This window comes from Leucopleurus acutus (genome assembly GCF_964270905.1).
Source record: "Leucopleurus acutus genome assembly, chromosome: 16".
Classification (NCBI taxonomy): domain Eukaryota; kingdom Metazoa; phylum Chordata; class Mammalia; order Artiodactyla; family Delphinidae; genus Leucopleurus; species Leucopleurus acutus.
In genome coordinates, this window is record NC_139158.1 from 65,021,853 (window position 1) to 65,047,059 (window position 25,207).

Below are 25,207 nucleotides of genomic sequence, written 5' to 3' on the forward strand. Positions count from 1 at the left end.
GGCTCAGCTCTGTCACAGATGGACTTGGAAAGTTGTTTCACTCAGGCTTCTGTTGACTCGCCTAGGAAATGGGTGGCTGGTGGTATCTTGCTAGTAAGAGGATTCCTTCCACTGGTCATGCTCTCAGCAGACATTGATTAGGACCCTTTTGAGACCGGCCCTGAGTAGGGACCAAAACATGTCCCTTCCCTTTAGAAGAAAAATATGGAAGCTGTGCCTTCTATCCCCTCCGAGGACCAATTGCATGGCATTCTGCTTGCCAGCCTCCTGCCTGGTCCTGCCCCCAGACTGGGGGCTCCCTGAGGATAGGGACCATATCTGGTGCAGCTCTGTGTCCCCAGGGCCCAAGACAGGGTCTGTCATACAGGAAGTGCTCGATAAACATGAGAGGAGAGAGGGGTAGATGAACAGATGGACCCTTGAATGAATAGAGTGAGAAATAGATAAGACATAGTCCGGATTATCAGGATGCTGGGAGAGAAAGACACATGAGCAGACACTCCTGTCAGCATGAGCGGAACGTGATGGAGATGAGCAGGGGGACTGCAGGAGCCCCGAGGCCCTAGATCAGTTTGGGGGACTAGCTTTTTTCTTTCAAACACTAATGTTTATTGAGGCACTTATTATGCACGAAGGCTGCACTCCTGGTAAGTGGCAGAAGGCTCAGAGACATCTCTGCTGCTACACTTGTGCTGGGTCTCTCAAGGGCAGGGTGAGTGGCTGAGAACTGGGTGGCTCCCGGTACCAGAGCCCAAGCTGTGGGTGAAAGTTACAGGAAGTAGATTTTGGTTCACCTGCAGATGGAAGGGGCTGTTTCAGTAGGTAGTGAGTCCCTCATCCTGGAGGGCGTCTCAGCACAGGCCTGGCCAGCCTTTGGGAACACATTAGATGCATTTTGTGCGTGTGTGTGTGTGTGTATGTGTGTGTGTGTTACGCGGGCCTCTCACCGTTGTGGCCTCTCCCGTTGCGGAGCACAGGCTCCGGACGCGCAGGCCCAGCAGCCATGGCTCACGGGCCCAGCCGCTCCGCAGCATGTGGGATCTTCCCGGACCGGGGCACGAACCCATGTCCCCTGATCGGCAGGCAGACTCTCAACCACTGTGCCACCAGGGAAGCCCCATTAGATGCATTTTGAACCGGATGAACATCAAAGTCTGACCTGAGTTCTTGTCATTCCATATAAAATTCCAAAGACAGTGAGACTATGGGGGGAGGAGGCTATTTTTTTCAATAGGAGGGAAATGAAATCTAGGCAGTATTTTATATATTTAAGGCTTTTGTGGCTCTCAATCTACTTCCTTAGCTTAGAAACATCAGACGGGGTGGTGTGTGACCTAGCTCCCTCTCGAATGATATGGTTTGGTCTGATCACGTGAAAATGCTTCAGAAACACCGTGAAACGGTGGCCCTGCAGGCCCTGGAGTGGTGCTGCCTGATTGCTCAACAGGAAGTAGGTGGGTGAGGGCTGGGGAAGCAACAGGTGTTGAGCAGGGATATACAAAGCCACCTTCCCAAGGGACAGGTGCAGGTAGGAAGGATTGACTAGCAAATGGTTTGGGGTAGAATGTGCAGGTCCTGGTGACTGGCTGGGCAGTCAGTTGGGGAGGAAAGCCGCAGGGGTGGGGACCTGGGATGGGAAGCCCAGGCAGGGACCCTCCCTCAGCTAAGAACCAGCCACTGGCAATGTGGGAACTGAGAAGAACGTGGTCTCTGTGCAGGCGTGGTGACTTGGGGAGTGTGGTGTGCGCTTGTGGGCATGGCGAAGAATGGGTGTGCTGTGTACACTGAGAAACGTGTGCCTGGGTGTCCGCGGTGACATATAGACCCAGTGAAGGTGTGTGCTCTGTGTGTGTTGAGGCGGGGACACGGTGAGGAGGGACACGCTGAGATGTGTCCGCGGTGCAGTGGTGGCTGGTGTGCACGTGAGGAGGTGTGTACGCTCTGTGTTCACATCGTGCACTCACTGAGGTGTGGGCACATGATGAAGTGGCTGGGGTGCATCCTTGGGGAGAGGGGTGCATCCTTGGGGAGAGGGGTGCATCCTTGGGGAGAGGGGTGCATCCTTGGGGAGAGGGTGCATCCTTGGGGAGAGGGGTGCATCCTTGGGGAGAGGGGTGCATCCTTGGGGAGAGGGGTGCATCCTTGGGGAGAGGGGTGCATCCTTGGGGAGAGGGGTGCATCCTTGGGGAGAGGGGTGCATCCTTGGGGAGAGGGGTGCATCCTTGGGGAGAGGGGTGCATCCTTGGGGAGAGGGGTGTGCGGGGAAAGGGTATGCTTGCTCTCTGAGGTGCGTGTACATGGCACGGCGTGTTCACCCTGTGCTCGGGCTGAGGTACGTGTGAGTGCTGAGATGAGCGTACTCCATAACGAGGTGAAAATCCACTGTGTGGACACATCGGTGGGTATCAAGTGAACAAGAGTGTAGACAGTGTGTGCTGCCCTGGAGCAGCTGGCAGAGCCTGGCCTCAGAAGGGCAGGGGAGGTCCCCTCAGTTGGTTTCTGCCACTGTAACCACTGAGGACCGGGGCTGCCCTCACAGCTGTGACCTTACCTTATCACAGCCCCCTTCCACAGATGGGGTCCCTGGGGTTCAGATGGGAACACTGAGCGCTTTTTCCAGCTCACCACATGGCTGCCAGACCCCACAAAGCCCTTGTGCTCTCTGTACCTCAGTTTACCCACCTGTAGGATGAGGAATGTTGTTTGGCCCCAAAGACCTCGCCTCCGTACTGATGCGCTAGGGTCCCCTGATTCATCCTCCCCCACCATCCTAGGGTCCAGGGACCTCTCTCAAGCCTGCTGTTCTTATCTGGGCAGTGGGATCGTAAGCCATCCACTGAGATAGCAGGGGAAGTGATGGGAACACAGGGGTTGCTCAGAAGGGTAGCTGCAGTGGAAGCCACTGTGATCATTCTGTCTGGACGGTTTTGCTGGGGCACGCTCAGCCTGGGGTCCACGGAGATCTGAGGCTGGAGAAGGCCACACAGGGAAGCTGCGGCAGAACTGGCTCTGGGACCCAGGTATCCTTCCCAGCCCCGGCTCCGCCCTGCTCGTGGGTGCCTTTAGTGGCAGTACCCCGCACCGAAGGCCGAATTCCCCGAGGTGGGCAGCGAGGGAGCTTCAGGGGCCTGGAGATGGGGCTTCTAGCGTGCAGCTCACTCCCCAGGTGATGAGCCCGAGGCTGGGTGGCCGGCGGCGCGCTGGGGGTGTGCACTGCCCCCTGAGCCACCCTTGCTGAGGGCTGTCCGCCCAACCCCAGGTGCCCGGAGGCGGTGGCGAATGGACCACCTCGCTGCTGTCCCCGCGCGAGGCGGACTCCACAGGCGAGGGCCCCATCCCGTGCCGGCGAATGCGCAGCGGCAGCTACATCAAGGCCATGGGCGACGAGGACAGTGACGAGTCCGGCGGCAGCCCCAAGCCCTCCCCCAAGACGGCGGCGCGGCGCCAGAGCTACCTGAGGGCCACGCAGCAGTCGCTGGGAGAGCAGAGCAATCCCCGCAGGTGAGCGCACGGTCCCGCCCCCTAGAGTCTCGCCCGCAGGCCAGCCCTGACCCCAGAAGCCCCACCGTGGGAGAGCCTCTCCGAAGTCCAAGTCCCGCCCCAGGAAGCCTCTGCTCACCAGTGAGTCCTGCCCCCTGGGAACCCCGCACCAGAAGCCCTGGTCACCTGTGAGTTCTGCTCCCTAAGGGGACCACTCCCTTAAAGTGAGCCACGCCCGCAGGCTTACCCTGCTCCACTGGGGCACCGCCCACTTGTGAGCGCTCCTCTGGGAAAGCCTCTTTACACTCGTACCGCCCTGGCTCACAGGCAAGCTTTGCCCTCTAGGTGAGCCCCTCACAGGTATGTCCCACCCCTGGGAACCTCGCCTTCCTCCTCTTCAGCCGCCCGCCCGGAGATCCCAGCCCCACAGATGAATCCTGCCCTCCAGCCTCAGACCCAGGTGAATCCCCACCCCCAATGATCCAGGCCCCCTAGGTGAACCCTCCTTCCGGTTAGTCCCCTTCCTGAGATCTTCATCCTTAGCTTGGCCCCTGCACTTTGATGAGTTGACTCCGGAGAGCCCCGCCATTTGGTGAACCCACCCCATAAGCCCCCCACAGTTAAGTCCTGACCACAGGTGAGCCTTATCCTTTGGTAAATCATAAGGGGAGTCTCTCCGGAGTGATTGGCCCAGGTAAACCCTGCCTACATCCCCAGATGATTTCCACTCGTACAGGGGAACTGCCCTCGGAGACCCTCTTCTTCAGGTTAGAGAACCCTGCCCTTAGTGAGCCCACCCCTTGTGCCAGCACTGGCCAGGGAAGGCCAGAGCCCCCTCTGCCAGTGCCCCTGTAATTGACCCCTGAGTTGAGCTCCGAGATTGGGGATGAGGGAGGATCCACAAGTGAAAGGGAGATAGACAGCCTTCACCTGTCCCATCACCCGGCCTGGCATTCCACCAATGGAGCCCCATCCTGTTGCTTTAAGACTGGGAAGAGTTAGTGAAAGCGTGGAAAATGAAACACGTGCACACAGGAAGCAACAAATAACATGTTAGAGAGAGAAGTGAGCCTTTCACATGCAGAAGTCACCGTGGGGATTAGAACAGAAAAGAATGAGTGCAAATCAGGTGAAAGTCGGTATAGGTGATTCAGAACCCGCTGAGGAAGAGAAACAAAAGCAAGTCAGAAACAGACAAAGGACTTGGAAGAGTTAAAGGAAACAAGCTTAGCCCTAGTTCTTCTACTCCTGGGGGCAAGAGCCAGAGCTTCATTGGAGGAGGTAGCCTAGGAGGACTGCAGCAGAGGGAATAGAGCAGGGCAGGTGACAGTAGACTGAGGCAGGGAGTCTCATTGGCTGGGACAGAGGCAGGGAATGGCCTCCAGGTGGGAATTCAGGACGCCACCAGCCATTCCTAGGTCTCACCCTCTCTGAGCCTCAGTTTCCCTAGCTTTAAGTGAAGGGGGCTGAGCTAGATGATCTCTAAGACCCCTTCTACTCCTGAGATCCTGCAATTCCTTGAATGACCTGTGGGCATGGAGGTGGGAGAGGTGGGCAGGACGAGGGCCCAGGCCTTGAATGAGAGGGAATTGATAATAGTAGTACAGGCATACCTCAGACCACCGCAATAAAGTGGATATGGCAATAAAGTGAGTCACACGAAATGTTTTTGTTTTCCAGTGCATGTAAAAGTTGTGTTTACGCTATAGTCGAAGTGTGCAATAACATTATGTCTTTTTAAAAGTACATACCTTAATTTTAAAATGCTTTATTGCTGAAAAATGCTAACCATCACCTGACAACTCCGGGTTGCCACAGACCTTCCATTTGTTAAAAAGAAAAGAAGAGAAAAACAAAATAAACAATATCTGCAGAACGCAGTAAAGTGCAATAAAAGGAGTATTCCTGTAGTAACAGTAATGCGGGCCATCTGTCAGCCCTTGCTGCGCTCTGGGCTCTATGCCTGCCCCAGTGCCCTTGAATCTGCATCACTGAAACCTCCTTACAGCCCCAGCAGGCAGGCACAGTGACATCCCCCACTTTATAGGTGAGGAAACTGAGACTTAAGGGGTGACGACTTGCCCAGGGTCACCCAGTGAGGAAGCTGGATTCCAATCCAAGTTTGTCTATGTCAGGGCCCTGAGCTATTGGCGGCTTGGACCTTATTTCCAGAGCAGGGGAGTTGGGGAGGGGGAGGCCCAGGGTCAGGTAGATGTGCGAAAGATTGAAGAGCCAGGGCTATGGGGAGAAGTGGTGAGTCTTCAGGGGCCTGGTGGAGGCCACCTGGACATTGGGTCAAAACTGATGACCTTTGGGCGGCCCTGGCCGGAGGTCAAGGCTGTGGGCCTGGGCCCATCTCCTCTGTCCAGCCCCTGGAATTGCCCCAGGCCTGCAGAGGAGGGGGCTGTAGAATTGAGCTGGTGTGGCCCACCCCTGGTTTGAAACAGTCAAGAGCAAGCTTGTGCTGCCACCTCGCGGTTGCAGTGGGCATGACAGGTGAGGGCCATCGGCACTCTCCAGACTCACAAGGCCTCCAAAGGCTGGGAGCAGCTCTCCCCTTGCTCATCACCCCCCACGCTACCCGGGATGGCAGTGACTTCCATTTTACCCTCTGCCCCTGGATAACCTTGGCCCGTTTCTCCCCCTCTGGGCCTCAGTTTCCCATGCTGAACAAAGGGTGGGCTGAGCCCCATCTGCTCCCCATCCCCACCAGGAGTCTGGACCGCCTGGATTCAGTGGATATGCTGCTGCCCTCCAAGTGTCCGAGCTGGGAGGAGGACTACCACCCCATCAGCGACAGCCTCAACGACTCCAGTTGCATCAGCCAGGTAAGGGTGGCAGGCAGCCAGAAGGTCAGAGGGCTTGGGAGAGCCCCAACTCCCACCCAGGAAAAGGACAGACGTCCAAGTCCAGCCTCTGTTGAGTGGCCCCCGAATATCTGCCCTGTGCTTCTGTTCGGTCTTTGTTCCTGAAGCTGCCTGTGTGTGTCTCTTCCCCACTGACTGTCCTGTGGCTGGAGAGCAGTCACAGGGCCTCACACTGATGGCCTAAGCTGTGGGCCCAGAGGAAGGGGCCATACCACTGCCTTAGACCCAGGAGCCCTGAGGATAGGGTACTGGAGACCTGGGTTTGAGTCCCAGTCTTGTCACTGACAGTATGAACCCAGGACAAAACACCCCCTCCCTGAGCCTCAGTTTCCTAATTTACCATCGGAGGGTGATAATTCCAATTTCAAAGGGTTGTGAGGAATCAGTGAGATACAAACGTAATGTGCTCAGCAAAGGGTGGCTCCCTTGATGGTTAGCATTGTCATCTTGCTGTGTGACTTCAGGCAAGTTGCTTCTCCACTCTGGACCTCCATGTCCCACCTGATCAGTGGATAGTTGGGCTTCCAGGGCCCAGCCAGCTCTGCCACTAACAGCGGTAAACACGCTGTGCTGTACTATTAATTCTCTCGACCATCAGCTAGCTCCTTGATCCCTCACAGCCACCCCCAGATATCATCCATATCCCCATTTCATAGATGAGGAAACTGAGGCCCAGATAGGGGTGGGTCACAACAGCTAGGAAGAGGCAAAGCTGGGCAGAGATCTAGGACCTCAGCCCCTACCGTGTTGTGCACAGTACTTTACAGTTTGCAAAGGGACGACCAGTCAAGGCTTGAGGGCTCCCCCCATGGTGTGGATGGGGAGACGAGGCCCAAAGAGGGCAGACATCTGCCAATAGTAGCACAGTGGGGCAGTAGAGGCAGCCAGGTGCAGACCCAGCCACCTCTCTGGGCAGGAACAGGCCCCAGGTCCCGCCGTGTGCAGCCCCACGGCCTGGGCTAACGGACTGCTTAAAACTTTCGGATTCCAGCTCCTTACCACCCCATATTCCTGGCCCGGCCAAGCCCGCCCCAACCCCCATCCTCAGCACTGTCGTTCCCACGCTCCAAGGAGACGGACCTCAGATGTGGGGAGAGGGAGAGCCCCCCACCCCCGGCCAGGGGACCCTCTGCCCCACCATCCTCATCCAGGCCCCACCAAGTCTCACCTGTGCCATTGTCCTGTCCTGGACTCCGGGCCTGCCACCCCCAATCTATTCTCAGCGGCCAGAGGGAGCTTGTAAAAGACAGAAGTCAAATCACGTCACCTGCTCCGAAGCCTCCCATGGCTTCCGCCTCACCCTAGTGAAAGCCAGACCTGTGAAGCCCGGCCTGCCTCTCAGATGTGCTCCCCGACTTGCTCTGTCACTCACTCTGCTCCAGCCACTCTGGCCCCCTTTGGCCCCTCACACACCTCATTCCTGCCCCAGGCCCCCTGCATTTGCTCCTGCCTCTCCCAGGAGCATCTTCTCTCAGATCTTTGCACAGCTGGTTCTTCTCCGTGTCCCAGGTCTTGGCTCAAATGTCACCTCAGAGGGACCTGCCCTATCGCTTGCCTCAGGGGGACCCGGGGCCCTGTTTCCTTACTCTGCTTAATTTTCTTGACAGCACTTCTCACTATCTGGAACTATACTTGTTAGTTGATGTCTGTCTCACTCTTAAGACTGGGAGTTCCCTGCAGACGGGGACCTTGCTGTCTTGTCCCCACAGAGTCCCCAGCACATGGCACAGGGCACGTAGGTTTGCTGAATGGATGGCGTCCCTCCCTGTCTCTCCCATCCTGCCTGTTCTCTCATCCCTCAGTCTCCCTGTCGGTCTGTGTCTGTCTCCCTCTGTTTTTCTCTCCCCTCATTCACATTTTTCTCTGATTCTCTCCAGCGTGTCTCATTTCCATGTTTCTCTCTGGGTCTGTCTGTTTCTCTCACACCCACCGTCTCCATCCCCTGCCTGGCCCTGGCACCTGGAACAATTTTGTCCTTTGGCTACACGAAAAGGTACACGGAATGAGCCAGGCTGGGGACCCCAGCAGGTCTCTCCAACTACGCCCTGCCCAGCCCCAGCTCTCCCCCAGCCCAGGGTCCTCTGAACCCCCAAACCCTCATCCCATGAAGCTTGAGTGACCTGAGCCACATATGTCACCCCAAAGTCAGAGATGTCCAGTTCTGTCTGTGTCTCTGAGGCCTCAACTCCTGCCAGAAGAAACCCCGCTCCCACCAGTCACTGGACTGTGTAAGCCCTGACCAGGGAAGAGAAGCCTCTGGGCTCTGTCCCTAATCTGTACATCCTGGAAGCTGCCTGCCCAGGTGAGAGGCAGCAGACAGGACATCCATGGTCCCAGAAGCCAACCCAGGAGAAAGACTTACAAACAGCAGATGACAAGTCTCCAACAACACCCAGCCCCAGAAGGAGTGAGCCTCCCACCCCTGGAGGAAGCCAAGACCTCCCAGCAACTGGGCCTCAGCCAGTCTGGGAAGGAGGTTAGACCAGCCAGCCACAAGTTCTCTTGCAGCCAGGCCTGAATACCCAACCCTAGCCCCCAGCCTCGGTCTCCCCATAACCCTCCCCCATCTCTTTCCTGCAGATGTTTGGACAGGCCTCCCTGATCCCCCAGTTGTTTGGCCACGAGCAGCAGGTCAGTATGTTTGCCATTCTCTTGTCCCCCAATCCCAGAGGCCAGGGCTGGGTCTCAGGCACCTCAGTGGTCCTGGCCCCTGAACCGGGCAGGGGTAAGCAGAGCCAGCACCAGGAAAGCCCCCTCCAGTGAAGGTAGTGTCAGGAATCACATTGGTGCCTGGACCTTCCGCTCTTTGGCCCTATCGCTTCACTTCTCTGTGCCTCAGTTTCCTCTTCTCAAAAATGGAAAAGAATGGGCTAGGATCTATGGATGGGGCAAGAATAACTCCAGGATATTGGCATAACACTGTAAATCAACTATACTTGAATTAAAAAAAAGGTTTTTTTAAATAATAACCCCAAGATAAAGGAAGGTATACCCTGAGAGCTTCTAGCTCCCTCCTTCCTCTCATTCCCCAAAGCCTGGGAAAGGCCTGGGGAGACTTTTCCATTTGGACAGATCAGGGGCTGGGGGCATTGGCCTTCACATCCCAGCCACAAGATCCCCTGACTTATCTCCTTTCTTGGGTTCCAGTAAGACCTTTAAGGATGTTAGGGTTCTGGAATGAATGCAGAGACTTTTCAAGCTTACCAAAGGTGGTGAAGACGACGCCAGTCCTGGCACTGTCTACCTGTCCTAAGGGTGCCCCATCCCACGCATACCCATCCTGCCCCTGGAGGTGGTCCTCTCCTCCCTCCAAGGCCCCAGCCCCAAGGCCAGACAGAGAGGCAGGCAAGGTGCTCTGGGCCCAAGTCCTCATTGGGGCCAGGAGTGGCAAGGGACTGATCCAAGGCCACACGGCCTACAGGGCAGAACTGTGACTGGCTCCACATCTCCTGATTCCAGCCACGAATGCCTCATGTGCCTCCCACCTTCATATCCTAATTCTTCTTGGGCACATTGTTGCAGAGGGTCTTTGGGAGCCCACAGTGGGCCAGGTGACCTCTTCCTTCCTTCAACAGCCTCATGATAAGGGTGTGATGTGTTCACATATAAAACCCCCAGGGCAGTTCCCTGCGCATAGTATGTCCTCAATGATATACATACCAACAGCACTAACCAGCTGGCCTCTCCCTGGGAGCTTGGGAGCATCTTAACCGACACTGACAAATCTTTGCACTTGCCCCCCAAAGTTGCCTGTAATAACAGGTACAGGTTATCACGTGCTTAGTTTTCCCAACTCTATTCGAAGCATGTGATTATGAATGATCTCATTTCATCTTGACCACAATCCTGTGAAATCTGGTCTCTAATTAGCCCCCATTTTACAGATGGGGAAACTGAGGCACAGAGCAGTTAAGTGACTTGCCCATATTCCTCTTGTGAGAAAATGATGGAGCCGGGAATGAAACTCTGGCAGTCTAGCTCCAGAGGTGGACCATTACCGTGCAATCCCTAATCAAGACCTCATCGCCTTTGGCAATCACAGCTGCCTCTCAATATACCTCAGGCTGCAGCTTTGGAGGATAAACACCTGTCTCTTTAATACCCTATCCAAGTGAATTTTGGGTATGTCACATGGACTACGTTTTAATTTATCAGTGCTGTCTGATAGAATTTTCTGTGATGATTGGAAGCGTTCTATCATCCATGCTGTCCAATAAGGTAACATGAGCAAGTGAAACGTGGCTAGTGTGACTAAGGAACTGAATTTTGTTTACTTTAATTAATTTAAACCGAAATAGCCACGCATGGTTAGTTGCTACCATATGGAACAGAGCAAATTTAGGCCTTTCCAAACATATACTCCAAATTGGGTGATGATCAGGAATTCTCTGGCAGGCCAGTGTTCAGGACTCCGCGCTCTCGCTGCCGAGGGCCCGGGTTCAATCCCTGGTCGGGGAACCAAGATACCACAGGCCGCGCGGTGCAGCCAGAAAAAAAATTGGGTGATGATCTGTCCAGTCGTTTTCCCTGATGCAGTGCCAGACGAGTCCACAGGCATTCTAGTCCATTTAGACAGGGAAACACTGACCCAGAGAATAGTGCTGGCCCGCCTGAGGTCACACAGCCAGGTCCAGGGCACACTGGCCCCAGATCCAGCTTCATCTTTTCCTCCACATGGTGTTCAGTCAACTTTTGCCCCCTCCCGCGTAGCCCAGGTGTCTTCCCGGACCCCCACCCAGTGTCCATGTTTAGCCAGCTGACTCCTCAGCTTATACTCTGTGATCCCCAGGTACCAAGATGGCCTGAGACATGGGTCAGACAGACCCTTCCAGAACCATTGGAGAGTGTATGTATGGTGAGCCCCCTCTGCACTCACACCCCCAGCTGCAGATCTGTAGGATCTTGTTTCTAGAGGGACACCTAGAAACCATCCAGATGAGGTTGAACTAGATGTGAGACGGCAAATAGCATATATACCTCTGTTCCCCATACTGTCCATGGCAGGTGTGACTAATCAGTCCTCACTGCCACTACCCTCGTTCCAGTATTATTTTCTCTCACCAGACTATCGCATCAGCTTCATCTCTGGCCTCTGCCTCCATTCCAGACCCTATATCCAACATCCATTCTGTACACCAGGGCTAGATTAATCTTCCTTAAATATACATTGGGAGTATTGATTCTGCTACTTCCTCACTGGGTACAACTGGCAAGTATCTTCCCCTCAGTAGCCCTCAGTTTCTTTGCTTATAAAAATGAAGGAATTGGACCATAAGATGGTAAATATCTAGCACACCTACTGCCACCTCCCCATTCCAACATCCAGGGCAGACGTTACTGATTATAGCCTTCTTTCTGGCTGAATTCAGATATGACCTCAAAATCTATTTAGTTAATCAGTCTGGACACACAAGTTATAACCTAGCTAACATCCTAGAAAGTATATTTACTAGTTTCTCCTCCATTGTAGAGATGGGAAGATTGAGGCCCAACGAGGTGAGAGAGTCTGTATATTTCTTAAGGGCTCCATCTGCCCATCCCGTGTCCTAAGTGAGACGGGAGCAGGAGCGTGGGCCGAGTTGAGGCCCCACAGACTCCAGCTCTGCAGCTGAGCCGACCACCAAGCACCCCATCCCTCCCCAGTGGGCACAGCCGGCCCCTGATGCCTGCTTTTGCCCTGACAGGTACGGGAGGCAGATCTAAGCGACCAGTATGAGGCAGCCTGCGAGTCGGCCTGCAGTGAAGCAGAGTCGACCGCGGCGGAGGCTCTAGACTTGCCGCTGCCCAGCTACTTCCGCTCCCGCAGCCACAGCTACCTGCGCGCCATCCAGGCGGGCTGCTCGCAGGAGGAGGACAGTGTTTCCCTGCAGTCCCTTTCCCCCCCTCCCAGCACCGGCAGCCTCAGCAATAGTCGCACGCTTCCGAGTGAGTACCGAGATGGGGGACCCCTGGGACCGTTCCTGGTGGACCGGAGGTGGGGAGGAATCCATGGTTGGTGAGCCAGGATTGGAGGGGTGGCCAGCAAAAGCAGGAGGCCTTGGGGCTGATCTTCCCACCAACTGGTGAACTGGAGCTCAAATGGCAGCAGTGGGGGTGGGGGGCTGTCACAGAGGCAGATGTCAACACTGGGGATGGGGTGAGGGGGTCGTGAGGGCTGGAGCTTGTGAGATACTTGGTTGCCCCTGACTCTCTAGACCCTGGCTCTTACTGAAGCCCTACTTCCCTGTTTGGATTAGTTCAGGTAGGCAAACCTGTGGGGAGGGTGGGCCCCTGCAGGGAAGAGGATGGGATCTGCATTGAGCCTTCTCAAAGGGGTGGGTTTGCAGGTTTCTCTCATATTCACAGTCAGGGACAACCTGTCCTTTCTGATATTTGTTCTAAGTTCTCTGACAATAACCCAGGCACAATCAGAGAAAAAGGGGACCCTGTGTCCCAGAGCAAGCCATGACCATCAAGACCCAGGAAGATCATAGCACAATTTCTGGCTTCGTAGAGAGAACTTTGATCTCACTCTGACTAGAGAGTTTTCCTCCCTGAGCCTCAGTTTCCCCATGTATAAACTGAGGCATAAGCCAGACCCCAGAGAGCTCTCAGGGGAGATGAACTAAGGCTGTGCCTGGAGAGGTTTAGGCGGGCCCTTGCACATGGTAGGAGCTGACAAGTGTAGCTGTTCTTACTGGTTCTCAGACTTGACTCTGAGCCTCCTGACAATCAAAGGCATTGAGGTTGGATTAAAACCACATGTTTCAAGCGCTCAGTTGGTGTTTGATATAAATAAATGAGCCTGAATCTTACGGATATTCTTTCTATACACAAGAAACCAGCTTATTGACTGAAAACTGCAAAGGCAGGGGCAGAGCAAGAAACCACTTTGTTTCACTATTGCCTTTCAAATCGTGGCTGATACCTGGGCAGATCCCCGAGCTTTTCCAGGCATTTTTAGACCCTAAGGAACAGTCTCATTTTCAGGTATTGAGGGTCTGGTCTCATTTCAAAACATCAGTCTCATCTACTTCAGACCTCATGCACCTGCAGCTAGGGCCTGACTGGGCTCAGAAGCCCACAGTGGGGAGCTGGGCGTGGTGGTGAGTGTCTTCTCTGTTCCTTGTTCATCAGTGGCCATTTCTGGTTCCTCCAGGGGGAGGGGAAGGTCGCTAGTGCAGATGTTGTCTGGCATCAGGAGTATCTGTGTGACAGATGCCACCTGCTAGCTCTTTCTCTTAGGTGGTGCTTTCAGAGTTTCTCCTATCTTGCAGGGCCCTTGTGGTGTCTTCTTTCCCAGCATGGGCAATCCCCCTCCAGGCCACTGCTGCTTATTCTGTCTCAGCTTCTCCAACCAGTGGTTGCCCTCCTCCGCACTCAGCCTCTTTTTGCCAGGGGACCTGGCCCTGCCAGGCAGGCATCTTGGGCAGACTCCTCTGATGACAACTCCAGCCCTACTGTCTCCCTCAGCTCCCGCTTTACCCATGTGAAAATGAGGCCTGTGCCTTGCAGAACTCTGAAAGTATAGGCTGGTCTGCTACAGCCTTCCTTCTAGACCTGCTGTCACAGCTAAGCCTGCCAGCCTCTCCACATTAGAAGTCTCCAAAGCAGGTGTCGGGGTCCAGTTTCTTCGGCCTCCAAATCCAGGGTATCCCTGCCAGGCTCTCCCAGGCACTCTGTTACAGTCTTATAAGAGTCTCAGGTAAAGGATCAGATTCCCCACATCATCAGGCCCAAGGGAAGTTCTCTAAGCAGGAGGTGGGCCTGGGGAATCAGATAGCACATCAACAATTTTCTTCAAATAAACCTTCACTCACCAATCTCCCCCGACCCCAATCACTCATGAATGGACTGAAGATGGGTGATGGGCTACATGTCCCAGAACTGTCTGGGTCCCTGTATTGGTCAACTATTGCTACAATAGTGCTGCAAAGCAAACAACTACAGAATCAGTGTAATACAACAAGTAACATTTATTTCTTGCTCCCAAGTTTGTGGGTCAGCTGGAATGGCTCTCCTCCACATGTTTCTCACCCTCCTCCTGGGACCAAAGTGTCCTCCTGGGAGCAGTGGCTTTAGCAGGGCATGTTCTTCTCATGTTGATGGCAGAAGCACAGAGAGCAAGCCTAACTACACAGGCACATTTCAAGGTCCCTGCTTGCATAATATCTGCTAAAATCCTATTAGTTAGAGGAAGTCATAGCTCAAAAACAAGGGATGGAGAACTATCCTCCCACCGTGTGGACAGAGGAAGGGGTGAAGAATCAGGGTCAGTAATTCCATTTACTGTGGTCCACTTTCTTGGCCACATTTATTCGTGTCCCTCTCACAGAAAATACCCTTATCCCAAAGATCCTGAAAAGACTCATCCAATCATAACATCAGGATCTCATGGTACACCTGAAACTAATATAATATTGTAAATCAACTCTCCTTGAGTAATAAATAAATACATGCATACATGCACACATACATACATTTTTTAAAAAGGAAAAAACATCTCATGCTCTGTGTCATATATGGATTTGGCTCCTCTTGATCAAGCAACCTAAAATCTAAAATTAAAAAAGAAAAAGGTATCTACCTCCCACCTCCCAATCCCCCCACACACACCCAGCATACCTTGGTAAAATAGGGACAGGATGACTGCAGTCCACACTCCTGTTCAGAAAGAGGGAGAAGGGGTCCAGAGACTTACTGATCCGTGGCCATTCTGAAGTCCTTCTGGGCAGATGTTGGGCAGATACTCTGGGAAAGGGAATGTCTCTTGTCCAGGCCCAAGCTCTATGCTCTGGGGCTGATTCCCTAAGCCATGGTTTTCCGTAGCTCTTGGCTCTGCTCTCTGAAAGCCCTTTCTTTTCCATTAGCCTTGTTGGCATTGTCTAAAGAAAGCATTGGAGAATAGGCCTTTGGGCAGCCAAAGAGCTTTCTTTGTCTGCTTCCTGCCTGAAGAAAGTTAGGGACCCAGTTGTCTTTTTACATCTTGAGTGGTCTCGGTCCCTTGAGCCTCAGCTGATCATAGTTTTGGCCACACACCTCCCTCAAACACTTTATGGGTCTTCTATGTATTTGATTCCACTTAACCCCATGTACCAAAAAGCACACCCACAATTATTTTTGAGTCATGTCAGTCTCTCTCAACTCAATTATGATGACTTTGGGTGCATCAGGCTTCTGTGGGGCCATGCTCTTAAGCTTTCTAGAAGCTCTTTTGAGCAGCTGAGAACATCTACTGAATGGTACCTTATTATTTTAGAGTATTAATAAAAGATGTCATAACCACATCCTCGATTTGATCTGACCCACATGCTGTATCTTAAGGCCATGACCTTGGTCTGATCTTTGTCCCCAGGCTGTATATTAATTTGAAACTGATTTACTGGCTGGAGAAGCTGGAGTTGACTGATCTCTTGTCCAACTCAGCGAGTTCTGGGCTCTCTGTATTCCCTCTAAACACTCCCTGTGACACTCCCTATTTCTTTTATGAATTCCTCTTTCTTCTAAGTCCTTATCAAATTCAGCCCAAAGGAGCCAGCTCATGCTTTCAACATTTTACCTGGAAACTCTCTTGCCCAAATCCATTGGTTCTCTTCAAGTTACTGTAGATTGACAGTTTCACCAGGCACTTTGTCTCTGCAGATTATGGGTAACCTTTTTTCAAGCCTCCTCTAACAGTTTGCTCACTGCTCACCACTTGGTCCCAGACCCGATGCTACATATTTTTGTTTTTGTTGCTTATACACCCCGCTCTTGGTACCAATTTCTGTATCTATCAGCTATTATCGCAATAATGCCGTGTAACAAACAAGCACATCTAATGTCAGAGGCACACAGTAATGCGCATTTGTTCTCATTCACGAGTTTTTTGGTTGGCTGGTTCTGCTCTGCATGGCCTATATTCTCCTCCTGGAACCAAAGCGCACTCCTGGAATCAGTGCCCTAGCCAAGGCATGTACTTCTCATGGTGGTGGCAGAAGTATAAGAGGGCATATCCCACGGTACAAGCTCATTTCAAGTCTCTGTGTCACACCTGTGAACATCTGGTTGGTCAAAGCAAGTCACATGAGCCCAAAGCCAAGGTCCAGGGAAATACACTCAACCTTTTGTGGGAGAAACTGCAGTTACATTGCAAAGGGCATGAACACAGGGAAGGGTTGAGAATTGAGGCCAAAAATTCAATCACAAAAAAAAAAAAATTCAATCACGGCCCCTTCAGCACATCCTGTATGAATAGTCTAGCATTTCTGGCTTTAAATGTAGGGATGTGGGGCTCCAATTATTCTCAGTTTGGGAGCTTAAGCCCAAACCAGGATACTCAAGAAAGTACTGGTAGCAACATCTGACACCTACCCAGACATGTGTGCACATATATACCTACTTATGGACATATATAAGGTTCTGTACCCTTAGACCTCTCTCTCTGAAAACATATAAAAACACATGCACACTGATATTCTCACATGCACAAACATACACCTAATCTCTACATACAGTTGCACATGCTCTCACATATGTGTGTGTCTCCTTCAAGGCTCATGCCACCTCCACACCCGTGAGGAAATCATGCCCCTAACAGATTGGAGCCACCAAAACAATCCCCCCTACCCCGTGTTTCCCCACTCAGCCCTGCCTCCAGGTCTCCATAGTGACTACTACGTATGTGCTCCTCTCTCCTCCAACCCCTGATCCCCTCAAGCTCAGCAAGTAAACTCACCTGCCTTTCAGGGAAAACCAAAGCCACCAGATTTTTCAGACCCGTGCCCAGAGCTGCAGTTGGTCCCTACAGTACCTTAGTGCTGGGTTAGGAAAGACACTTAACTGTCATCTATTGGAAAATTATCACGAAGCACAATTTTTATTAGAATAATGTCCTTTACTGCCATCTGCCACAGATGTGTCATAATAAATATACAATTCGATTATGTCTGTGTTGTGAAGAGCACCCCCCTTATACGTGGCACCCTTCATCAGTGTAAAGCTTGCACCAGCATCCATGGCATTCTGGCCCGTAACCACCTCCCTCCTCACAGACACACCCCACCACCCACAGGTACACCCTCCCTCAGACACTGTCTCCCTGCAGGGGTCACCCTTGCTCAGAAGGCTGCCCCCTGTCCTCAGCATATGTCTCCAGGAAGTGAGCAGTCCGGGGCCTGTCCCCCACCTAGGGCTGTTCTGAGCCCCCAGTCGCTGAGGGGCATGAAAGCTCTTTGTCACCCTCACATGGGCACATATGCTCTCAGGCCATATGCCAGCAGGTGGGTGGATGTGAAGGCCACTTACTGAGATGGTGAGAGCCTGGGAGGGGCGGGCCCCTCCGGAGTGGCCCTGGGCAGGGCATGGAGCTTGCCCACCCCCCCCCACCCGCTTGCTGGGGGCTGACCAGCTTCCCAGCTGTCAGCACCCCCTCTGTCCCGCCCCTTCTCTGACCCAGATTCCACACTCCAGAAATAGCTCTGGCAGGTGACTGGCAGGCAGGGTCGGCCCCAGCCAGGATGGTGGGGGAAACAGAAGCTTCACTACATACACATGCCCCTCCCCAGCCAAAGGACCTACCTGGGAGGGCCCACGGGGGTGCCATTACCCCCTCAGTCTGCCCCATCCTGCCCCCTCTCTCTCCACTTCTGAGAAAGAAAGAACAGAGAACGCGCTCCGTCCCACTCCTCCCTTCGCTGACGCTGCCCATCCCCCATTAGCGCTCATTCTCCTCTTCTCCCTCCCTTCCTCCATCCCTTTCTTCCAGCTTCCCCTCCCCTCCATCATCTTAACCTTCTGTCTGCCTGTCTCCCTCAGCCCTGTTTCTCCCCGCCAGCCTCTCTCCCTTTCTTTCTTCTAAATTTCTGGCCCTTCTCCCTCCCCAGCCTCCTTTCTGTGTCTCTCCCACTCCCTCTGAATCACAAGGGAGACTGTGACAACACCTAGGAGCGGTGGCTGCTGGGTGGTACCTGCCACCTACCCCTGCCCCGCACCAACTGCATTCCCCGCAGCTGCACATGGGTACACGTGTATACACGCGCACATGTGCACACACCTGGAGTCACTCTCTGGCAGCGCTTGGGATAGGTTTCTGGACTGGGAAACACACTTGCTCCTTGCTTAGGGGCCCTGAGTTCTAGTTTCAGCTGTGCTGTGTCACTCTGGGTGGGTCCTGACCCCTCCCTGTGCCTCAATTTCTCCATCTATGTTGTGAGGCTTGGGTTTGGGGACCCCCAAACACCTCCTATCTGAGTCACAGAATGCTCTGTCCTCCCTTCTTTGTCCCCTCTCCCCTCCCCCAGAACTCTCCCACTTTCTTCTCTGATTTACTCTCTCCTCCATAGACACAGGAAGGGAGGCTGACAAAATTCCAGTAAGCAGCCAACCTTCCAGGCAGCCTTGTCCCCCAAGCCCTTTCCCAGGCCTAACCCTCCACAATCTCCGGTTATTACACTACAGGCCCCTATCAGGCTGGACACTCCAATCCCCAGAATATCAGGGCTGAGAGGAACCTGAAAGACCATCATGACCAGAGATGCAAATAGACTTCAACTCACATGTCATCTCTGATCCCTGGAGCTCAGGACTGAGATTGGGTTAAGCAGAGAGATGTGTCACCATCGATCAGTGATGGCTACTTTGTCCAGGAATGTGGCACTTATCTGACGTTCCTTATTTAGCCCAGTTAACCACACACACACACACACACACACACACACACACACACACACACACACATACATGTTTACAGATACTTTACGAAGAAACTGTAGCCTAGAGGAGGTGAGTGTCAAGTCAGGGTCACCCAGTTAGAAGGTCAAGGAGCTGTTTCCCACCTCGGTCTGCCTGGCTTGAGTTCCCCATTATCCTGTGTTGGGGGGGCCATCCAAGGTCCTGGTAAAGAGATGCAGTGTGGTCACAGGAGTTTCAGGGAGAATTATCTGGCCACATGGGCAGGATGGATTGGAAGCTGTGTAGTGGTCCAGGCAAGGCACAGTGAGGCCTGGGCAGGGGCCATAGAGTCAGAGAGTAATGGGAGTGTCCAGGAGGCCTTCCTAGAGTGAGAATTCCCACCTCCTGAAATAGGCACCTCTCCCCAGAGGGCACTGGGCAGAAGGTGGCTTCCTCCCACAGCCCCACCCAGCCGTGGACCAGGAAGTTCCTGGTTAACTGGGTCACTCTCCTAAGTCCCATTTTTAGGCAGACCCACTGAGCCTTCTGGGGGAAATAGTGATTGGGCTTAAGAACTGGTGGGCAGGCTGGGAACCCCAGCTTTGAGATTCTTGAACAAGAATAATTCCTTACTCCCTCAGGGGTAGAGAGGTCAGGCCAAAGGAGGAGAGACTAAGGTGCTTAAGTTGAACCTCGGAGGCCCTGAGGCCATAGTTAAGGGCAAGAGCTTTGCAGTGAGGCAGCCCTTTCATTGAATAGATGCTTACTGATAACCTCAATGGGCCAGGCTCTGCTCTAGGCACCAGGGACACATCAGTGAACAAAAGGGAAACCTCTGCCTTCATAGAGAGTACATACTTTTTTGGGGGGGGGGGCATATGGGAGGAGGCAGACAAAACAATAAGCATAAATAACTCAAATAAGTATGTGGTTTACTGGCAAGTAGTGTAGGGCAAGGAGTACTGGGAGTGCCGGCAGCAGGAGGACAGGGCTATTGCAGCATAAACAGGGTACCAGGATAGAACTCACTGAGACAGATGTTTGAGCAAGCACTTGAAGGAAGTGAGGGAAGGAGTAGTGCTGGGGAGGTACTCCAGGCAGGGAGAAGAGTGGTACAAAGGCCCTGAGGCAGGAGGGTGCCTAGTGCATTGGAGGAGGAGCAGGGCTGGTGTGGTTGGGATGGAGCAAGACAGAGTCAGGCCTGTGCTTTGGGGCTTCCTGAATTTTCCTAAGTAATCAATCTAAAGATAAATACTAAGTGAATGGTATAGGTGTAGCATAGTGACTGTGAGACGGGCAAAGTAAGCTAATATTTTCGAAGTGCTTAGTACAGTGCCTGGCATCAAAAAAGGCTCAATAGCCCTCAGTTCCTTTTGTTACTATTACCTTTATGCAAGACAGTGGTATTGGAAAGACTGTATCATCTTCTTGAGTAAGATGCTTTTTAAGAAAAATTTATTTATATTTTTGGTTGCGCTGGGTCTTCGTTGCTGCGCGTGGTCTAGAGAAACTAGTTGTGGCGAGAGGGGGCTACTCTTCGTTGCGGTGTGCAGGCTTCTCATTGTGGCGGCTTCTCTTGCTGTGGAGCACAGGCTCTAGGAGCATGGGCTTCAGTAGATGTGGCATGCGGGCTCAGTAGTTGTTGCACATGGGCTTAGTTGCTCCGCGGCATGTGGGATCTTCCCCAAGCAGGGATTGAACCAGCGTCCCCTGCATTGGCAGGCAGATCGTTAACCACTGCACCACCAGGGAAGTCCCTTGAGTAAGATTCTTTTCTCCACTTTACATTTGGAAAAGAGATGCACAGAGAAGGGAAGGGACTTGCCTGGGTCACCCAGCAAGGCAGGTGGGGGAGCAGAAGCTGGATCTGCAGGTAGGCGCAGATGAGGGATGAGACCCCAAGGACCAGGACTGTGAGTAAGGGGACTCGCAGGGGAGAAGTGGGGAACTGGGAAGGCCATGAGCCACGAAGGGAGTGATTTATGAATTCAGGCAGCTCCTACTGCACTTAGCTCTCCAAGGCATCCTGGATGGGATGGTTTTTACTATGGAGGAAATGAAGGCTTAGGAGGTTGAATGAGTATCTTGTCCAAGGTCACACAGCCCTCCGGAGTATGAGCAGGGATTCTAACCCAACTTGGAGGACCTCAGATGAGCACAGCAAAGTGAGGATGGAGTAGAGGGGACAACTAGAAACACTTAAGACGTACAGTCGATAGTACCTGGGGGGCTAATCTGACCACACAGAGATGAGAAGACCACCTCAGACTGCTTGCTCTGAGCCTCAGTTTCCCCTGGGAACTGCCAGGTGTCGCCACGGTAAACTGGTGCAGATTCTGCTGGCCGCTCTCGCGTCAGGGAGCATGCGTCTGGTTCCAGCTGGAACCGGTTTGGTGGGGGCGGCTAGAGGGGCGGAGTCCCCCGTGCTTAGGCATGCGCGTGCTGACGTGGGCGCGCGCTCCCTCTCGGGGTCGGGCGGCCTGGGCGTAGGCTGGACTGAGCGCCCCGCGCGCTTGCGCACACGCCCCTCCGCGCGCGCGCTACGGCCACGTGCCGAGAGGGTTGCGCGCGCCCCCGCCCATCCCGGGAGTCCCGAGCGACGCGCGCGCGCGTGACGCGGGGGGCGGGGCGGGGCGGGGCCGGCGCGGGGCTTTAACCCAGAGGCCCCGCCCCTCGGGCGTACAAAACCGGAGACTCGGGCCGGGCCGCGTGAGGGAGGAGGGTGAGTGCCCGCCACTGGCCGCAGCTGCCGCCAGCCCGTCGGTCACTTCGTCGGTCTGTCCGGTCCACGTCGTCGCCGCCGCCTCCTCAGCCCGGACGCTTGGGGCCCGCCCAGCGCCGCCCGGAGCAGCCGCGGCCCCGCGAGGAGACGGGCGCCGCCCCCGCCCGGCCCTGCCCTGCCCCCGCCCTCCTCCCCTTCTGTCCGTCCGTCCGTCCGTCCCCCCGCCCGCTCGCGCTTCCGTCCTTCTGTCCGGCCACCAGCCCTCGGGCCCGTAGCCCCGCTCCGCCCGCTTTGTCTCTCCCTGGCTCGCTGTCTCTTTGTCTCTGCCCTCGCGCTGCCTCCCAGCCCCTCCCTCGCTCCCCGATCTCGGGTCCCCCTCAAGGCGCTCGTCTCATCCCTCAGAGCCTACCCCCTCTGAGCGCCCCTCATCTTTGGGGACCTTTTTTTTCTGAACACCTTCCACACTCCCCCAAGGCTCTCCTCTGAGCTTCCCGCACATCCCTTGAGGGTCCTCCCTTCCATCTGTCCCCCCAAATCCCGGGGGTCTTGCCTCCTCTTAGCCCTCATTGCTTCAGGGTTTTCCCTCTTTTGGTGTCCCCTGTATACGCTGATACCTCCTAGATCCCTTGGGGTCTCTCCTTGGGACCCCCAAAGCTCCCCAGCTCCCAGACTTCAGCGCCCCTCCCTGCCTTCCCTTCGTTTGTCCCCTGTCGCTCTCTCCTTGTTCTCTCGGGCCTCCGCGCTCCTCATTCCTCTGGGTCGGGGCCCCCTGCTTTGCTCTCCCTGCCTCTCTCTGCCCCCGCATCTGTCTTGCTGGTGTCGCCACTCGATGTCTCTTGCGCTGCAGACCTCCCTTTAAGGCTACTCCTTTGCCAGGGCTCTTGCCGCTCCCCCTTGCTTTCTCTGCCCCGGTCCCCTGTCTCCCCTTCTCTCTGCTCCTGTGTCTCTCCCTCTCCCCTTTTCTGTCTTTGCCGGTCTCTGGGTCTCTGACCCCCATCCGGCCCTCATGGCTTTGTGTCTGGAGCTCTTGAAGCAATGTGAGTGGTGGGGTGTCCGGGTCTGGCTGGAGTGCGCCCGCAGGCTGGCCGCGGCCGAGGCTCCATGGGGTTGGCGCTGGGGCGAGGGCTGGCGCTGGGGCAGGAGGCTCTGGGGCCTCCCCACAAAGGGGGCATGGAGGGAGGGGCCAGGCTGTCTGGCAGAGGTGGGAGGGGGAGCCTTCCTGCTCTGAGGCTTCTGCTTTAGTTGCTTGTGTGTGTGGACGGTGCCACGGGCTGGGCATCCCTGCCCGCTTGGCCCTGCATGGCCTGGCATTTTGTGATTGCTTGTGGGCAGGCCTGGGCTATTTTGGAGCCAGCAGGATGTGATATCACTTGGGCGTTTATTTAGACCCGATTGGGGGTGGGGAGTGCGTTCTTGCCAACTTGAGTAATCAAATTTTGCATGGGGGGTGCGCCTCCTAGGCAGCTGGGCTGTGCGGTTTGTGGCCAGAACTTTGCCAGCCACCAGACTGGGCAGGTGAACCAGGGTCTGTGCTGCCTTGGTCTTGCGGAGACTGTCAATCAGGGTGAGGGGAGAGAGGGGTTGTTTTTAACCTGACCACCCTTGAGGATTGGGTTTGGTGGTCTAAGACCTCTGCGGCCAGCCTCAAGCTGTGTGACTTTGAATGAGACCTTCAACCTTTCCAAGTCTCAGTTTCTCCATCTGTAAAAAGGGAATAATTATGGCAGCCTCACAACGTTGTCGTGACAATCAAATGAAACATCTGTAAAGACACTTCGGGAACTGTCAGCCTGTCTTTAAACTGAGCCCCACAGAGGGAAAGCAGCTTGCCCGGGGCACACAGGCTAGTTCATGGCAAAGTTGGGACAGGGATCCAGGCCTGGGACTCCCCAGCCCAGAGTTCTTTAGCCTCCCCCCCACTCCATTGCCACCTGGTTGTTCAGAAATGCACCTGCCCTTCCAATAGGGCAGGGGGCAGGCTGCCCCTTTTTATGCCCCCATTCCTGGTTGCTCTTTGCCAGTTTGTAAAGATAGGTGGGTGTGCCCAGCTGGATGTCTGTGCTGGAGACAGTTGGATTTTCCATGTTCCATCCTGTTGTTGTTTAAGGGTGGGCCCTGCTTGGCCAGTGGCACTTGGGAATAAAGTCTGTCAGTTTGTGGCTGTGAGCCCCACCTGCTTTTCCAGCTTCCCATAGAGTGGGGGAACAAAGGCTTCAGCTGAGAGATGCTCCACAGACAGCTGGGGTCTGCTTTCAAGGAGCCTCAGATGTCCCAGAAGTTTGGAGCAGGAGATAAGATCAGCTGTTGTAGCCCCCTCGTCTCACGAGAGATCAGGGACCCACAGAGGATTTCAGCCAGGACTCCTGTGTCCTCTGCCGTAGCACTGCCTCCGAGGAGGTCGCTGTCTGGCTGGTGTCACCTGCGCACTGGTGTATAATGACAGTTTCCAGCATCCGTTGACCTTTTACTGTGGGCCCTGAGCTTGACACGCTACACAGACTACTTGCAGCAGGGAGGAGAAAGGGCTTGGTCTCTGGCCTGAAAGTGGAGGGAATCAGGGTTGTGGTCCCACATCTCACCTGTCAGGGAGGCTGCTTTCGCCTGGGCTTCAGCTTCCTTATCTGTAAAGTGGGAATGATAATCCTTGTCCTGAGGCTGATTCTGAAATCATGGAATCCCTAGAGAAATTGTGTGAGGCAGAATGCCAGGGTTCTATTCTCGGCTCTGATGCTAAGATGCTGTATGACTTCAGACAAGTGTCTTCCTCTGTCTGTATTTTTCCTTCGAAAAAATGAGGAAGCTGGTTGTTGTGCTCTCTTAGGTGCTTCCAGCCCTGACATTTGAGGATTTTAAGGTAACTGAAATGCCACCTATTCGCACCTACATCTTATCTTACCTGTTAAAAGTGTGCTTGATCACAAAATAAGAGGCAGAATGTGTTGAGTGCTGCCAGATGTGTGCTGATAATGTGCTGTGGAGTTTCATCGGAGAGAGATCTTGTCCGGGCAAAGGGCTCAAAACGGCTTCCAGAAGGAGGCAGTGCTTGAGCTGGACCCCTATACCAGACATGTTCTGCCTCTTATACAAACTGTTCCAGAGAAAGAGTGCGGGTTTTTGGGCCGCAGACACCTGGTCTTGGTTGGTCTGCATCACTCGCTGCCTGTGTAATCTTGGGCTAGTTACTTTCTTTGAGCTTCAGTTTCCTCATCTGGACGCAAGATAATCATAATTACACTGCAGGGTTGTGGTGAGGATTAAGTGAGATTCTACATTAAAAAATAGTACAGAGTAGGCGTTTAATAAATGTGAACTTTCACCTCGAGATAATATCTGGATCCCTTTTTGCTTTGTGGGAACAAGGCAGAGGCCCAGCCTCTCCCTCTACCCGCTGTGGCTGGGGTTCAGGTAGCAAGGAAAGCACCACCTGGCTGTTCTAATATGTTAACAGCAGTGATCCTCTAACCTCTCGCTATGTGGGACATTGTGTAATCTGCCAGGCTCTTTCCTT

At 54.0% G+C, this 25,207-nt stretch overlaps 1 protein-coding gene across 3 annotated transcripts in view; it reads left to right on the top strand.

Annotated features, from left to right (window-relative positions):
* DLGAP4 (DLG associated protein 4) overlaps window positions 1-25,207 on the top strand; it is a gene marked incomplete at its 5' end in the record, with an annotated part of 92,562 nt that overhangs the window by 1,057 nt on the left and 66,298 nt on the right. For 2 of the 3 annotated variants that reach the window (XM_082857354.1, XM_082857352.1), the window contains 4 exons: window positions 3,260-3,501; window positions 6,194-6,308; window positions 8,928-8,978; window positions 12,032-12,272. In XM_082857354.1, coding sequence (XP_082713480.1) covers window positions 3,260-3,501; window positions 6,194-6,308; window positions 8,928-8,978; window positions 12,032-12,272 — 649 coding nt within the window. The remainder of the gene's footprint in view (window positions 1-3,259; window positions 3,502-6,193; window positions 6,309-8,927; window positions 8,979-12,031; window positions 12,273-25,207) is intronic. The other variant, XM_082857353.1, reaches the window with a different exon arrangement.